A 19,407-nucleotide genomic window follows, 5' to 3' on the forward strand; every position below is an offset into this window, starting at 1 on the left:
TGTTGGGGGAAATATTTGGTGCATACATAGAAGGAATTAGTTTACAAGCCATGGGATTTAGATATAGGGAAGAATATGCAGTATGTTCTCATTCAGCATAATTGTTTTGTCATGTCTGGCTCTGGAAACCAATTTTGTTCTTCAATCATCATCTTAGAAAACTCTGATGGAGAACACAAGATTTTTTTCCCCTATTTTATCAATTTACCAGTGGCATGAAATATGAGAATCAGGATTCCTGCCCTGGTCACATCATTGTCAATGTAGTGGATGACAGAACTTGTGATGATTATTCCTGATGATGAGTTCCTTCTCCTCCTTCTGACCATCTGATACATTGCTTTAATCATATCTCTCTCCTGCCTAAGATGATGACCAAACTCATCATCTTGACATCTGAGAACTTTCATAATCTGGCCCTAGCCTACCTAATTCTTCCTGACTTCTGATGCTTTCCTAATATGTACTTTCTCCTCCATCAGTGGAACTACCAGCTGTCATCCAGACCCACCATTCATGTTTGTCTTTGCCTTGTGGAACAGTCCAGGAAATTCTCTTCAACTTAGTGTGGTCTGTTGTGCAGTAGAAGGGATTTAGGACCAAAGGTCAGGCAATAAATGTATTCTCAGTCCAGATCTTTTCCTGGAGACTTATGTGGACTCAAGAGTTTCATTTAATCATTCTGAACCCATGTCACTGAGGCAAAATGAGAGGATTGTGCTTGATGGTGAGGTCTTCTCAGAGAAGTCTTTCCAACATGCTCTCCTAATGCACATGCTAACATGTGCACATATACATCACATATGTGCAAAAATTCTTCCAACCTTTTGGACTGGCATTTCATTTAATGTAATATGTCACTTTATTTATTTATTTGCTCATTATTTTCTCTACCCGCCTCCCAACTAGAATATAAACTCCACAGGGATATAGATTTTTATCTGCTTTCTTTACTGCTGTAGTTCTACTGCTTACAACAATGCCTAATATATAATAGGTGTTTGATATATGTTCAAAAAAATGAATGAATGATTTCTGTGTCTTTTTACTCTAACACTCTGTATATTCAGTTCTATGCAAATATATACATAAAAATAAATTATTTATTATGTAAAGGTGTTTTAAGTATAATTTCTTGCTCCTCGTCCTATATACTGTAACATTCTTGGCATCTGGTTCTCTTTATATGATTATATATTGATATTTTAAAAATTTATTTGTGTTTTCTATCCTATTTCTATTTTCTTTTCTATTTGATATGGCTATGTCATAATCTTAATAGTCTGCTGGTTTCTTCCTGTTTCCTTTCCAAGATTTTCAAAATGCAGTATTAACTTGACTTTTAGATAAACAAGAATGTGAAACCTGCAAAGCCAGAATTTAAACATATCTTAATATGAATCTGAGCAAATGCATGTAAGAGCGATTTTCAAAAATTATTTCCACTCTACCTAGAAGTTTGACACATTCAAAAATTAAGACTTCTATTCTTTAACTCTTAATACTTTTGTAGATTTGTTAAGTTTAAAATAGCTAATATATAAGTATACAAAAAATCCCACATAGTGGGATTACGCACATAAGCCACTAAACAAGAAATTCTTTTTGAATTTTTGTTTATTGGTGTGTCCATAACAGAATTATAATTCTTTGTGAAAATGATTCAAATACATGATAAGGTACAAATTATACTTGAGAGGCTTCTTTGTGAAAAGCAACTATTTATAGAAGGTTCATAGAACAAAATTTCAAAATTTACCAAAGAGGAAAAACACTTTCTGTACAGACCATTGAAGCTAAAGAAATTCTTGAGGTATTTAATTTGCTTTGAAAAATTGTGTTTTAGCCTAATAACTGAAGTCTTAGTTACTTAATATAAATTATTTTAATTAAGAGCAACATTTAACAAAGTGTATTTACTCAGGTGTTAGGCCAGGTACACCATGTACTGCTGAGAATGGTTCTAACATTCCCTGTGTAATGATGTGAGAGCACATATGTGGTAGAACAGAGAAGAAGAGAAATGGTGCAATATTTTAAAAGTGGAAGAGATATTGAAATTATTTAAGACAGATTTTCTGATCACAAGGGAAAATTACATCATAATATTTTTTATTACAGAGAGTATTTTCTACATTTAGATAGCTAGTTAGTATTCAGTAATTACAGACCCCTCCCTAGAAGATATCTTACGCTGAAAACATGTGAAATATATCTTTATTATAAAGACAATTTGTATAGATGCTTGTTTTATCAGTTTAAGATTTTTAAAAATTCTGTTTCTCCATTTGAGCACTTAGAAAAGATGGTAATTTCACCATTCATTATTTATTTTTTTCACAAGGCATACATCTTTTTTAATATTGATATTGAGAAAATATTATTGAAGAAAAATAATATGACTTATCCAAATACTACCCTGTGTATGTGTATTTGTTTAAATTAACGTGAAACCTGAGTTTCGCACTTGATTCTGACACAGAATCATTGTGTGACCTTAGGCTGGTTGTATTCACCCTTATATTCTTCATTGGTCATACTATGGTTATAATAGTTACACTAGATACTTTTTAAATAAAAAGTGAATATGATGTTTAAATTTTACTTTATATTGATCTAAGGATTTTTTTATCAGAAAATCAATCCTCATTTCAAAACACATTTTCTAACCATTTTTCTTATTCTAATTCACATTGTCACAACAATCTAAGAAAGCATATTGTATACATTTATTCTTGGGAGAAAAATGAAGTGCTTATATTTAATTCCTGAATTGGAGTTAAAATGTAGAAATGAAATTATCCACGTTAATGCTGATCTTCTTAAGTATTCTTTTCATTGCTAGCAACTGAAATTTTAGTGGTCATTTTGACCTTGAAAATCACCTGCCATGTCCGCCCATGAAAAACTGATGAAAAGTGCTTTGAATAGTATGTCTTCACTACATATAATAAAAGCTATGGAAAGAATGATTTGGTTTCATATAAACAGTAGCTTTCAACAGGCCTGCCATCTGCATGTAATCTACCACTATAATATAATATTATTTCAATGGTCCTTCAAATGTGCTGAGTTATTTGTGATATGTAGTCTTTTGATTTAAAGCTGCCTCTCTCTGTAGTGTTTTTAAGAAGATCTTGTAATTGCTGGATATTGTAATTATTTATCATATTACAAATTGGAAAAATGATACCTTTTCAAGCTATGCTTAACTGTGCCTATTTCTTTTCTTTTCCTTTCTTTTTTTTTTTTTTTTTGTCTTTAGTCTGTTTATTTAAATAGTAGTTAGGATTGTTAAATCTTTATGTTCAATCATAATGTCCTACACTTATTTATTCAGTACTAATTGAGGACCCAAGAGCTATCAGGTATTCATGTTGATTTCCTTATTAAAAAGATTATTATAGCCTAGAAGTAAGTGGAGACACTTGAATATTATAAACAGGCATTGGTACTCTTGTGCTAAAAATTTATTGTAGGAGTCATACACCAATATTTGCTTAGTCTGTTTAGCTTCTCAGGTTTCTTTTTCTTGTTTTGTTTTGAAATCATTCAGCTGTCTTATTTGGGATTTATTCTAGGACTTATAGTAAAAATACACTTTTTAGTAGCTATGCCTTTATACTTTCTATACCCTCTTCAAGCATCGTGCTTAATCTCCCACCTACAAATCAAAGACATCAAAACCTACCTCATTGGGTATCTACTTTTCCTCTAATTTTCAATTCCGTATTTCTAATTGCTTGCTGTCAATCTCTATTTGACTGTTCCTGAAATATCTCATATTTAGTAAGTCCAACTGATTTATTTTTATTTTTATTTATTGTTAAATCCTCCTCACTGGGCAATTAGAAGTTTGGATTTAATGTTCAGAATTCCAGAACCTAAATCCTGGGGTAATTAAATCAACATTTATAACAGTAATATGGATCTACCTCAGGGTTTCCAAAGATTTGTTGGATAGTGCATATAAAAACCACAATGCCTGCCACATTGAAAGTAGATGATACACAGTAGAAATCATCACCATCATCGCCTCATTAATGATCTCACCATACACCCTTTTGTTGTCTAGATACTATCATCTTTCATTTTCCTCTCTTCATCCCCTTTTGTACCCAGATGGTTACCAAGTTCTATCAGGTTTATTTCCAAAATATCAAACATACTTTCTCTTTTTCCATCTTCTCTTTTATTCCAAGGAATAAAATTAGGTGCATGTTCTATACTTGTGTATCTCTCTCCCACACTTTCGCCGCTCAAGAACAAAGGCTACAGCTTAGCATTTTAAGAAGCCACACTGAAGTTTACCTCATATGAATGTAAAGAAATGATCTGAGAATTGCAGTTCTCAACTCAAAAACTGACTGAAAATTACTCTTACTTTGCTATATGCGGAGATACAATGGTGAACAAAAGAAACGGGCCTGACCATGTGGTGCTTATATTAAGATAAGAAATGTTGGATCTTTCTTTAATAAAAATAGGAAACAACTGAAGTCCTCTAAGCAGGGGAGTGACAGTGTAAGATTTGTGCTTAAAAGTAATGATGATCCTTGAATCTGATTACAGGGGCAGATATAGAAGTAGAGATAAATTACATAGATGAAATCAACAGGACATGAAATGGAATTGGACATTTGTGGCACAGAGTGAGAGAGGAAGAGATAAAAATGATCCCTTGGTTTCTGGCTTATAAACTAGCTGATGACGTCATTCTTTAAGGCCAAGCAGGTTTGGGGAGAAGATAATTTAAGACCTAGATCCATACAAATGAGAAATATTGAGGTAATTTCCATGAGTATGCCATTCTACCTATGAGGGTTTTATACTTTTTTGGAAAACTTAGTGAGAAGATTTTTTAAGTTCAACATAAGTAATTTAAAACTGAAAACATTGTATAAAACAATGGAAATTAAAACAGATTTCAACTGACGACAAGCAACACTTAACCATAAACATAAAATGGTTAATATTATATACCATGACATTGATTACTCTACTAACAGTATATAAAGTATATTAACTTGAAATTTTATTTGATGTAATTGTAAATCTATAGGGAAATTACAATATCCTTAGAGAGGAGAATTTCTAGTTCATTTGTTTGCCTAATGGAAAAATAATTTGATGAGTTAAAGTGGGAAAAGGTAGAAATTCATTGACATTGGCAATGAGAAAGGTTAAAAGATGCAGTTAAATTAACATGGATACATTATACCCAACTGCTTTATTTTGAAGAATTTCATGAATATGTTTTAGATTGGAAAGTTGACATATGTTTTTAGTATTGTTATTTCTACACGGTCCGTAATAGCATTATGCTTTAGCTGTGAAAATTAACCAATCTGTTGCAATATGATCATTTCCACTGAGTAAAAACATTTGGCTCTTGCTTCCAATCATCGTATAGTCCATATTAACAAAACACATCTAAATATTAAGTCTATAAATTATTAATCTGGCTACAATTTCTTTCCTTGTATTGAGTCCTATGTAACTATTTACTCAGTCTGAGTCTGCTTTTGTTTTGTTTTGTTTTGTTTTGTTTTGTGGATCTATTTTACCTGGTTAACACTTAGAGCATGGTGTTAATGAGCCCAAAGAAAACAACAGCATCAAAAAAGCAAAGTGTTTTCGGATATAATTATCTCTGTCTTCTCCACATAAAATATTTAACCTTTATCTTTATAGTAATGGACTTCCTTCTTTTATTTTCAGTTGTATCAAAACTTTCTGAAATTTGGTATGAAATAAAGGAAAATATAAAGTATTGCATTCTGTGTATAACAATTCAGTCTAATAATTTTTCTGAGTTTAAAATCAAGGCTTTTAAAACATAAGCCATATCTTACGTTACCTAATGCCGTTCTGGTTTTCCATGATTCCTTAAGGATTCTTGGGATAATTGTTTTTTATGTGTTTCCGTGTTCTCTAAGGATCCTTTTATGTAGTGACTTGAACTTCAGCTCTGATTTTACAATTTGTTTCTTATTCTTTCTAGTTCAATAATCATCAGCCATAATGAAGAACATTCAACTAAAATAAAAAAGAATAAGCAGCTCTGATTTTCAGTATTTTGTATGTTACTTTTGTAGCTTGTTAACTATGCCACTTTCAGCAACATTGCAGAACATGTAAGGAAATGGAAATATTTCAACTTGGTTCTGATGAGTCCATGGACTTTAATAACTGATACTGATATTACAGTATCATCATAAAATAAAAGCTTTCTTGTACGGCAAAAGTTTTCTCCTAAATAACAAATATTTACCACTCAGGTAACACAGAGTAACGTTAGTTAATGATAGATAGCTAAAGAAAATATGTCTAAGTATTTCTAGTAGAGTAACATGTTTACCTAAATGACTCATATTTATTGGTAGCAGGATATTTAGAATTCATGAAAATTCTATTATTTCTCTCTAAGAAAAAAAGTTAGTTGATGTCAGAACATCAGCTAAGCAGGATTGGTTACATGACAGCTAACCAGTTTTGTTTCTCCCCAGCAAATCCAGAATCAAAGATGAGGTTTAGACTCTGGTAATGGACTTTTGTATGGGCATTATTTTATAATACCAAACAAGGCATTTGTAGTCTTCTTCGCTAAACCACTGAGATATTTTATTTTGTTTTGTTTTATCCTAAACTGGAATATTTTATTTTGATTTGTTTTATTTTTTAAATGGTGCCCCTAATTAATTGTACCTGTAAAAGATTACTTCTTCTTCATTTAGAAATACAGTAATTTGATGAAGTTAAACCAAAACACTGAAAGTTTTCATGTTTTTATATGCTAATGTAGATCAACTGTGCTCAGATTATTATCCAGAAAAAAGATTTAAAGATTACATTACATTAATTCATGAGAGGACAGTTTCTCCCTTCTATACAAAGCATTAGCACTAGTAGTACTGCTGACATTTTATATCTCATTTTTTATTAGGGTGAAGTTAATCCTCTAACAGATAATAACTTGTTTATTCTCACTTACCTTTGAAATAACAACTGACCATCCATAGTGTCTGTGACTAGTATTTACTCATACTGAATAGTCTCGTCTCCTTTGTTAAGATGGCGTTGACATCCTTCTAAGTGGTCTCCAATGGTATGGAGTAAATGCCTGCTCTTGCCATCATTTTCATTGTAAACGAATCTTGACAATGTCAGGTTCCCGTCACAGTGTATCAGTGTCACTCACTAAGCAGTGGTGTGACCGTTAGTCCCTCTGAGATTTGCCTCCTTTATCAGGGTCAGCCAGTGGGAAAATCTGAATGAATAGTTACATGTTACCTAGTTATAAAGGGTAATAACATTTACATGTGCTTTTACTATCTTAATGCATAGTAGTTTAAAGGCATTTGTTTTTTACAGATCACTTTAATTTTGTGGGTGATTATTTTATGTGTATTCTTCCAAAATTCATTAAAAAAATACTATGACCTTCCCTTTTGGAATCTGACTTATTTGATATATTCAGGATTCACTATTAAATATAATTATCTGGATTAGGATATTTGGTGCCACTCACACACATACACAATGTTGTTGTTGTTGTTGTTTTAATTAAAGAGAAACAGTAATAATATCCTTACCCAAAACATTTTCCATTTCTTTTTCTACTTAAAAAATTGTGTGCCAAAAACCAAAGTGATCTTCTCTTCATTGCTAATGATTATCTCCACATTTAATCATTCTTTACTTTTTTTCGTGGTCATCTTTTTTTTGAACATCTGTCTTACTTGATAATTTAATGTTTCAGCTGATTTGTAAAATAACATTCCAAATGCTGAACATGCACATTTCTGTCCCTTTATTTCAGTTTATTTGCAAGAATCAGTTCCTAAAATTTATTTCTAACCTAGCCATATTTGTCACTGGTTCTAATGAATATACCATGTAACAAGATATAGAATCAAAGTTTTCCTGTGGTCCTACACAAGAACAAAAGGAACCAGGCACGCCTCACTTTAAAGAAAGTAACAAGCAACTGCCTCTTATTAATAGCACCTGAACCAGCCAATCCTACCACCCCAGACTCCACAAATATCCTCCTCTTCCATTATAAGAGGAACCATAGAGAGGAGGGAATTTGCAGAAATCCTTGTAGTGAAGAGATAGCATCTAATGGGGGAAGGCTGAGGTTCACTGATCCCTTTTTGATAGCATTTCCTCACCACCAAATGAAGGGAGAGAGAGTTCCAAGAAAATTATTCAAGGATTACAGGTGCTTCCACCTCATTTCAAAACTGCATTTCTGTTTTGGTGTGAACTGTTGATCTGTTTTCTGTACATGTTTGAGAATGGGGGCAAAGAATTGAGAAGTGGCAGGGTATAGTGTGGACCTCATCAGAGTAAGAGGATCCACACCAAAAGAAGGACCTTGGTTTCAAGGGCAATGGCAGTTTCAGGAGCTTAGAAGAGCAGGAAGCTGAGGGAGATTTCCATTGTCAGGGACCCGTGCTGCTAGGAAGCTCTTCTGGAAGGGCTCCTCTTAAAGATTCAAACATGACTTAGGAGATACTTAGCATTTAGGCACCTGCCATGTACAAGATGAAAATGGCCAGTAGGTATAGTCATAGAAGCTACAGTGTAGGGAAGACTTGAGTAGGAACTGGTTGGGTAGGAGACCTTTAGCCTACTGTCCAGGGGAAGGGCAGAAGGATAGATGAAAAACTAACCAAGCCCAGGCTACCTAGGCTCTAAGGTTGGCCAGTGCTGATGGGGATGAGGAAACAGAGTTGAGTGTTAACTGGAATGGATTTTTTTGCTTGTTTTTGTTTTGTTTTTGTGTTTTGTTGTTGTTGTTCTTTAGAGAGAGAGAGAGAGAGAGAGAGAGAGCACATGTGCACCAATGGGGGAAGGGCAGAGGGAGAGGGAAAGAGAGACTCTCAAGCTAACTCTGCACTAAGCTTGGGGCTCCAGCCCATGCCCCTGAGATCATGACTTGAGCCAAAATCAAGAGCCAGTTGCTGAGTCCACTGAGCCACCCAGGTGCCCCTAGAGTGGATGTTCTTTTAATACTCAAGGTTATTAAGGGGTAGAAAAAGGAGACTTGACAAAACATGTTTGAAGGCTGTAATATGAGGAAAAATAAAACCATTTTATATTTGAAACCCATCAGTTCTGACCGTCCCATAATCTGGTTACCTTTAGAGTAGGGATAGCTTTCAAAATTTAAGTTTCTCCTAAAGCAGTATATTTCTACATTCAAAATTTGATCCATCATAAAATACACATCACAAAATATGATAAAATATAAAATAGGGGCTAGCCAAAAAAAGTAGTTTGAGTTCATAAAAAGACCAAGACAGTGCATCAAACGGTTTGCTTTTTTTCAGAATCTGTAACTATGTTTTAATGGAGGGGTGGGGAGAATATAAGGGGGAGAGAATCTCCCATACCTTGTCTTTACAAATTCAAATTTCAGTTACACTAAATCTGAAGATCATCTACTTGTCCCTGAAGAATATACATCTTTTTTACACAAAGGAAAACTAAACACACGCAATCACTTTTTTTTATATGTAAGTTCCATACATTTGTATACATAACTGTTGATGAATTCTTAGCATCAGTATGATTAGGCAGGGTAAGTGAATTGTTTCACATTATATAAAATGCATTATTAATAGTTTTTAGCTAGAGATAGAATTGGTAATCAGGCATTAATTTCCATTTTCTTTCTTAAACTTATGTCCTCACTTACTTCTGGCTGTTGCAAGACTGCACATTTGTTAATTTTCACTCCACCAGGGCAACCCGGGTGGCTCAGAGGTTTAGCGCCAACTTCAGCCCAGGGTATGATCCTGCAGACGCAGGATCGAGTCCCACGTCGAGCTCCCTGCATGGAGCCTGTTTTTCCCTCCTCCTGTGTCTCTGCCTATTTCTCTCTGTGTCTCATGAATAAATCAATAAAATCTTTGAAAAAAATTTTTTTCACTCCACTAAAATCATGCCGTGGCTTTAGTAGCTGGCATTCATTGTGTTTGTGGTTATACTCTCAGTTTCAGCATATAGCACCTGCCTATTTTGTTCTACTCTCAGCTGAACCTATGTAAGAAGATGTCTAACCACAGACAGTTTCTGAACTTCTCACATGGTCTGTGTGTAGGACTGGGTATGGGAAGTCTCTCTCCCTTCAGTTCCCTCCCCCTAACATTAAAATGTGACACAGATCCCAAGTAATCAACTGCTAGATACACTATTTCAGTCTTTTCACGAACTCATGACCATTTTTCTTGGCTCAAACTATTTTATAGTTTTATTTTACAAGTTTTTGCATACCTGCCTCAATAACCTATTACAGTATGTGTTCTTTAAGGATACTAGGGCTATATTAACTTCATCTTGTTCTTCCACTATAAAGTCAAGATACTATGTGAGTCTATAAGAATGGGGAAGGATACATGAATCATTTCTTTTCCGTATCTAACTCTCCTTACCAAATATTAGGATTTTTCTTACATATTTAATCTGTCTCTTGCAAGATTTCATGTGGGCATAATAGTACACTTTAATTTTAAAGGTATATATGTTTATATATGTTTGTAGGCATAGTATACATATACTGACTTATATCAGTCACTAAATATATTGTTTTAAAACAAAGCACCTAAACATTTAATAGCTATGGGTATGTCCTCATCTGAAGTGGACTATTTTCAATTCTTATTTATTCATGCTAATAGAGGAAAAGGATGTTATAAATAATGCAAAAATCACTTACAGCTGACTTAGTTATATATTATATATTTTTCATCAGACTTAGTTTCTTAATTGTTTGCTCTATTTATTACCCAAATGAGCTAACATCATGAGTATTTAACAAATGTTGATTGGCGGAGATGGCTAGAAGCATTTTATGTAGTGGGAAACCCAATCTAGTGTTATAAACTTGCTATGGAAAATTCACATGTGGATGATTGATATTTACCTTACACAAGGGACTAATATCCTGTTATGCAAAAGAGGTGTGAAAATAGATAGTATTATGTCTATAATCTGTTTCAGAATGATTCAATCAGAATTTTGGCTTAATATTTTATATAATGTGAAAAAACAGTTATAGTCCTTCTCTACTATGAGAGAAAAATTGAAATTTATTTTGAAAAAATGACTTTATCCAATTTATTAGCTGGCAATCAGAACTCAAATAAAAGAAGAAATTGTTTCAAGTGAACAGAAAAATAAAAGTAGATAACAGATTTAAACAGAACTCAAACTGAACCTAAAATAATGAATGTGAATATTTTTCTACACTCCACATATTAATTGCTCAAATAAGCAACATACTATAAAAGTATAATGCTTGCATTTATTGGATATTTTAAATGAAATACGTAGAGAAATTATCAGTTACAAATTCCCAATCCAGTTTTCATATTCAAATAGCATCTATTCCAAAGTGTTATTTCTATGCCAACTGTCAGTGGTTATACTTCAATTCTTATTTTAACTGATACTGTAAAAATATAAATTAAAAAATTGCACATACATTGATAAAGGCATTGTAGAGTGGAGATTTTAAAAATGTTTTGTCATTGAATATTTTCAAGACATCATACCCTTGAAAAATTCATACTTCTAATTTTTGCAGGCTTGACTAGTACCTTGGTATAAGTCTCCAAAAAGGCAGGAGTAGAAAAATAAAGTACATAAATTTGTGAATATGGAAGTGAACTTTTATATTACAGTGTAGGAACAAGCTGGAGAAATTTCTTTTATGTGAGCCATTTCTGGATGAAGCTATAAACTTTTTTTAGCCAAAAGCTGTCATGGTTTCTTGTAAAATAATAAAGATAATAAAGATATCCATTTTAATTGATTCTTTTCATTGTTTAATAAAATTGCTTTGTTTGATTGCTAAAGAATTTGAATTGAGTTTTCATTACCCACTTCTGAACAATTTACTCTAAGATCCAGACAGTATTGAGCTAATGAGTTTGAATTTATATTGAACCTTAACTGTCTTCATGAAGTAAATGGAAAAAAATCATGGCAGTAACTAAGTATTCTTCATTAAAAACTATGTCGTAGAGATTTTACAATGAGGCTTTTAATAGAGCTAAAGCATTTAAATTGGAGTTTTACCAACTTTGCTGTTTCTAAGCATATAATAAGAAAATATGATTTCTTTTTTTAAGAAATGAAAACTCAAAAACTGGTGGGGACATTACAGATATTTTCTTCAAGTGGCTAGTTTGTGTATTCAACAAATTCAATTAAACAATAAGTTAATGTTGATTTATTTTGGGGACATGTCTAAATTGAAATTATTCATAAACTACTTTCAAGATATATCTTATTAAGATGTTTCAGGATTGGGGATCCCTGGGTGGCTCAGCAGTTTAGCGCCTGTCTTCGGCCCAGGGCATAATCCTGGAGTCCTGGGATAAAGTCCCATGTCGGGCTTCCTGTGTGGGGCCTGCTTCCCCCTCTGCCTGTGTCTCTGCCTCTCTCTCTCTATGTGTGTCTCTCATAAAAAAATAAATAAAATCTTTTTTTTTTTTTTTAAAAAAGGTGTTTTAGGATCTACTGAAATCCAGGGCATGCCACCATTATGAAAATACAAGCCCTTAAATGTACTGTTTTGACTTTGACACTATATTGCCATAATCATCAACTTTTGTTTCATTGTAGTTGAAAAAAGGGATACACACACATTTCATTTATTGCTATGGTATTATAAATCTTTGTAAAGTGATCTTTTAGGGTCTTTGTCTAACCAGTTGGGTACTGTGTCTAACCAATTGGGCATTTAATGATTGCATGTTTAGGATTTGTGGTGGAATGAAGTGAGGAACTTCAACTCTGAATGGTGGCTAGAATATTGCTTAATACAAGTATGACTCAGGGATCCCTGGGTGGCGCAGCGGTTTGGCGCCTGCCTTTGGCCCAGGGCGCGATCCTGGAGACCCGGGATCGAATCCCACGTCGGGCTCCCGGTGCATGGAGCCTGCTTCTCCCTCGGCCTGTGTCTCTGCCTCTCTCTCTCTCTCTCTGTGACTATCATAAATAAATTAAAAAAAAAATTGAAAAAAAAATACTTTAAAAAAAAAAATACAAGTATGACTCTACATCTACCAGCGGACTTAAGTTCCACAAAGTAATTAATTACCTAGGTAGATAACAGAGCCCATTTTATCTTACTTTGGTTAGTCAAGTTAGTTAGACTGCAAGAAATAGGCTAAATATTGTAGAATTTCTTTAAATTGAGGAGCTATGTAAGAAATAGAAAAACAAAAAAGAAAATATGGTTTGGGGGAAATTTACTTACTTGAGGTTAATTCCCCACAAATAACTTGGCCAATCTCCATATGTGATATACTTTTTAAAACTTCATTTCAAGCTAATCATTAGAAGATTTGGAATAATATTGTATCCAAATTATTTATATTCATTCCCCACAAGCAGCAGTGATGGTTCTTGGCATAAGGAAACACCTTACCCTTGCCCACCGCAGAGATCTCACACTTCTATTACCCTCTTCTGCATGCCTGGACCTCACAGCCTTCCATTTAGTTATCCTCTCCACCACCTTCAGCAGAGCCACCTTCAACCAAATTGTATAATGGCATTTTTTAGCATTAAAAAGAGTAGTTGGAGAGAAAAAAATCTAATTATTGGATAGCAGAATATAGGACATAATAGAGATATTACATTTAGATAACTAATTGTGATAAGTTAAAAAAAAACCCTCATATTTTAAACAAGAATTAGACTGATCAGAAGAATAATACAGGAACAAATTGACCATTTGTACTAAACTTATGAAGCGTGGTGATATGATAAACATGGTACCAAACTGGTTAGCATTAAAACTAATTTCCCTGAGTGGTGAGTGGATATTGTTGCATAAAGAGGGACAAATAATTTTTCCTTTGGCAATCATTATTAGAACATTTTGTAATGCTTAAATTTTCAATGATTTATGTTCTTTGCCATTTTAATAAATGAGATACACCATGTTTCACAGTTTTATTTGAAAAGAGCAATGATGATATATGTGTATTTTTTATAGGACTGGAACTTCCTTTTATGATGATGCCCCACCCTCTAATTCCTGTCAGCCTACCTCCAGCGTCTGTCACCATGGCAATGAGCCAGATGAACCATCTCAGCACCATTGCAAACATGGCGGCGGCAGCTCAAGTTCAGAGTCCCCCATCCAGGGTTGAGACATCTGTTATTAAGGTAATTGTTTTCTTAGATGATTGTTTTGGCTTAAACAAACATCATCTTAAACTACCATCTATCAATCTGTGTTTTTATTCTACAATTCTAACTTCAAAACAGCTAGGTGATAGTGAATAAATTATGAGAAAAACCACACATAGTAATTAGAAACCGGGTAAAACCAGGGGTACAATATTAGGTTAGGCTAATCTTAAGGTCTGTATTGTCTCTACTAAGAGAGAGATGGACATGGGACATTAATTGATATATTTCAAATTGCACATATATTTAAATGTATGGCTGTGTGTATGAGGGCATGTGTGTGTGTGTATAAGTGCATGTGGTGTTGTGAGCCTCAAGGTGTGGAAAAGTACTTGATCTGTTTTTAGAAGACAAGAAGTATTAAATTATGATTCTGCCACTTAATAGCTGTGTTGCCTTGGGTGTGTGACTCAATCTTTCTGATTCTATTCAATATACAAAAAATAGGTAATGCAATGTAGGTGTAAAAACTAAACAAAATGATAAAAATTCAATGTTTTTTATACATTCAAAAATACACTACATGTGAAGATAACATTATTGTTGTACAGAAATCACGTGTGTATACACAATTTTCTCTCTCTCTCTTCCTTTGGGGAGTGTTTGTGTACACCCTTGTGGGGTATATGTATATGTGTATACATATATACACATGTGAAATGTGTATGTGTATACTTTTCACTTATATGTGTACTGAAATCAAATTACTTCAAGTGCATTGTTAGAATATATTATTAATTTTTAAACTAAGTAAAAGATACCTTATGCTCAACCTTATCTGACATAATCATTACTTCCTTTTTTCTGAATATAATACACTTGAGTTTAAGGGAGCCTCTGGAATGTGTCTTACATAAAAGGACCTGTTAACAGTTCTCATTCATTACTGATAAATATGCAAACAAATATAGCCATTTTGGGAGACAGTTTTGTGGTTTCTTACAAAACTAAACATACTCTCACCATAGAATTGTGTGTTTTGCTAGCTCCTTGGTATTTACTCAAAGGAGTAGAAAATTTATGTCTATACAAAAACTTGCACATGGATATTTATAGCAGCTATTTTTTAAAATAATTGCCCATGTTTGGAAGCAAGATGTCTTTCAAGATGTCTTTCAGTAAGTGAAAGGCTGAAAAAGTGGTACCTCCATATGTTATGACTTTGTTAAATTAATATTTATTAAGTGGAATATAGGGTACCTAATGGTAAGCCATGCCCTAATAACAGACCATAAGAAAAACTAAAATAGAGAACTTTATTACTCATGAGTCATGGAGGAAGTACCAAGTTGAAAATACTACACAGTATATGATTCCAAGTGTATGACACTCTAAAAAAGGCAAAACTATTAGAGATACTAAAAAGATCAGTGGTTGTCAGGGGGTAGGGCAGGGATGAATAGGGAGAGCACAAGGAATTTTTAGGGTAATGAAAATGCTCTGTATGATACTATAATGATGGATAATGTCATTATACATTAAAAAAATAAAGGCCTTGTGACTACTTATATAGAATATTGAATAATATGCTAATAGCAATTTTTCTTATAATGTTCTATAAAAAAGATGTGTATTAGTCCTTCATATCATATTTCTAAGTATCCATACCAGGAAGATTTTATATATATGTATATCACAGAACACCCTAATCAACTTCTTAAAAATCTTTAGCTGAGAAAATGTCAATGAATGCTACATTGTCATCAGCCAAGAACTGAGCAGATAACTTTTTAAAATTCTTCTTTACTCTAAGTGACTTTAAGAGAGTTTCTTTGTTACCAAAGAATTTGTTAATCAGTGTCACTGCATAATTCAATTTATGATCATTTTGGTAATACTTATTACAGAATTCGACATTCTTATTGCCTCATTCACTGTAGTGAATGAGAGGGAGATTTTTGACTGAAATAAAAAGCCTAAATGTTCCTACCATTGTACTCAATAGTTATTTAAAAGGAAAACAAAAGGTATTAAGTATTAGTAGAATGTGATTATTCTCATTTTTTTAATTTAGTAGTTATAATTTTCACTCTTGAAACTGGGAATTTTTATAATTATATAATTTTATAATTATAATAGATATACATTATATATATGGATTTGAAAGACTCTAGTTACATTAGGAAACTTGATTTATTTTATTTTTTCAATACAGATATATTTTTAAAAGAGTTTGTGTTGTATTGAATGTTAATTAGAATACTTAAATACTGAAACTTCCTTTAATAAATCCTCGGTTGTCAGTTTAGGTAAGTAGGAGGAAGCAGTTGGGTTTCCTCTGGAAGGCATCTTTAGAAAACAGTGTGGATTATTGAAAAGTCAGCAACATTCCTGTGGTTTCTTAAATTAAGGTTAGGAGTGGAAAGGAGAAAGATAGGGAGAAAGGAAGGAAATATGCAAAAAGGTAATAAGAAAGGGATGGAGCTCTGTGACTTGAAATGTGTGCCAGCCCCTCCTACATTATAGTGATATCCCATTTCCTAGTCTCTTGGGGCAAATATTTTCAAAAACTTGGCTATGGATAGATTAGAGGAAATTCTGGACTTTTGAATACAGTGGTGGTATAAATGATCATAGCGGCTAAATAAGAAACAATGGCTCTAATTAAGAATAATTAGAGAAAATAAAGGCTGATAATTTTTCAGTTGTATGTATCATTAATTAAAAAAAAAAAAAGCTGGTAGTTTTAATTGACAACATCAGAGTGAAGCTCCGTCGGCCATTGTGGAAGTTCTGAAGAGCCTATCTGCCCCTTACCTCTGAGGCTGGCCACCTATATATTTTCGGATTTGATGCTGAGAGGTAAAAATCACAGAGAAGAAACATGTTTCAAGAAAAGCATGAGACAATGCTAATAATTTTTGGTTAAAAAAATATTTAGGCCTGGGAAAAATTGAGGGTATGGCCTCAGAGAATAAGGATGAGGAATAGGTTCTTAAAGAATTCCAAATATTAGAAAAAACAATTTAATACATCAGCCTGCCTAAATTTATATATAGTAGACTTTATAGCACAGTGTTTTGTAAACTCCCATGATATATATTAGTTAAACTTAATTTGGGGGAAGTTGTATTTTCCCCAAAGGAAATGTTTGACTCCTATGTCACATTAAATAGTATGGGGCCCAAGTGGGCAATTAGAATAGTGCCTGCAACTTTGTTTGCCTGAAAAGGTTCTAATTATGAAGGCTGATTAAAAGTGAAATGTTAAATACCAAAGATTTACCCCCATCTGTAGGAATCATAAAACAAGAGAAATAGCCTTTGAAGAGAAAAATAGAAGTTTGAGGGGTTTTCATGTGCTGGAATGTACCATTTACATTTTTTGAGAGTAATGACAAGAATTAAAATGGTAAATCAACCTCCATGAGAATGGCAATAAGAATTCATAGGACAGAAGAGAAGTGAAAACAATGCACTCAGAGTTACCTATTTTAAAGCATTCTGTCCTTACTTGTTTCTAGGAGGTAAAGGAGCTTCAATGACTTTCTCATAAACCTATTTATGAGAATGTAGATACCAGTACATTCAGTGGAGCAGGGTCCGAAATTCACCCCATATCCCCAGTTTTGGGCATGGATTGTGAGTTAAGACTGGTTTTACACTTTTAAGTGGGTGGGGAAAACATATAGGAAGGAGAATCTTTTGTGACACATGAAAATTATATGAAAGTCAAATTTTAGTGTCCATAAATAAAATATGTCTGAACTTAGCTACACTCTTTATATAATGTCTATGGCTACTTTTACATACAAAGCAAAGTTAAATAAAGTATTTACTAGCTGACTTTTTACCGAAAAAAATTGCTGATACCTGCATTAGAGCTCCTATTAACTCAAACACATTGAATCAGGCTGTGGATAATTGAGACAGCTAAAACTAAACTCTCAACATGATGGAGCCCCAGGATTTGATGTTGAAAAATAAAAGGATTGAAGAAAAGAAAATTACATAGATGGAAGACAGTACCACTATAGCATTGTTCCTTGCTTTTTTTTTTTAAGAAGTTACCTTTTTGTAAGGGAAATTTACATTTTTTTAAACATTTTATTTATTTATTCATGAGAGACACACAGAGAAGAGGCAGAAACACAGGCAGAGGGAGAAGCAGGCTCCATGCTGGGACCCAACGTGGGACTTGATCCTGGGTCTCCAGGATCACACCCTGGGCTAAAGGCAGGCATCAAACCACTGAGCCACCTGGGCTGCCCCTGTTTCTTGCTTTAAATGCAAGCCTTCATGATAGAATCTGCCAAAGTGTTAAATTTAGATTTTCTCCTGCTGATTGGTTTGGACTACTGGAAATAATTTAGTAAGATAACTTTGAGGAGGAAATGGTCATATAATGTTTAGACAGTCATTCTAATTTAAATCCCTAATAGCCAATTGCCTGTAAGTTAAATTACTATAGGCTCTGTATTAGTCTATTACGTATCAGTGAGACTCATGTATTTTTGCTGTTTAATGTTATGAATGAAGAGACATAGACTTGAGATGTCAGATGGCATATAATCCAGCTTTCCCCATGGTGGACAAATTATTCTTGCCTACTTCCTACCCACTTTTATTTATCTAAGCTTTTGTGGGAAGTCTCTTCTATTTTCAGTAAATTCAAGAGTAAGGATTGTCCACATTAGCATCTACCTTAACTTTATTGCATTCTCTTGGAAGAAAAAAGGTCTGCTAATTCTTCTGTGTGCTAGCCATTTAAATAAATCTCTGCTCTAGTATCTATAGTGTTTCTTCCTTCCAGACCAAATATTCTAATTTACTTTGACCATTCCTCATCAAGCTTCTTGGTTGATCTTTTTTAAATCACCCTCTTTTCTCCAACCTCTCCCATACAATCTTCTAGAACTGAATAGGCCAGTGAGTAGACACTGGAACTAACATATGCCTCAATTTGGATAATAGTTTATAAATGTAGTCATAATTCATAAAACTATTTTACTAGTTGAATACATGACTCAGTATAATTTCATGCCTTTCAACACAAAATTTTACTGAGCCAGTTCTTTTTTTTTTTTTTTTTACTTTTAGTTTTACTAGGAATTTGCATTTATCCACATTAAGTATATTCCACAGTCTACTGATTTAGGCTCCTTATATGCTTATTTTTTTATTTGAGTATAGTTGGCCACAGTGTTATATTAGTTTCAGTACACGTGGTATTCAACTTCTCTATACA

The 19,407-nt window shown here is 33.3% G+C and overlaps 1 protein-coding gene across 1 annotated transcript in view; it reads left to right on the forward strand.

The window, feature by feature from the left end:
* DACH1 (dachshund family transcription factor 1) overlaps nucleotides 1-19,407 on the forward strand; it is a 423,769-nt gene that overhangs the window by 278,198 nt on the left and 126,164 nt on the right. Inside the window, exon 4 of the mRNA XM_072782825.1 lies at nucleotides 14,024-14,196. Within this exon, the coding sequence (XP_072638926.1) occupies nucleotides 14,024-14,196 (173 nt within the window). The remainder of the gene's footprint in view (nucleotides 1-14,023; nucleotides 14,197-19,407) is intronic.

The sequence above is a fragment of the Canis lupus genome, chromosome 17 (genome assembly GCF_048164855.1).
Source record: "Canis lupus baileyi chromosome 17, mCanLup2.hap1, whole genome shotgun sequence".
Lineage (NCBI taxonomy): Eukaryota > Metazoa > Chordata > Mammalia > Carnivora > Canidae > Canis > Canis lupus.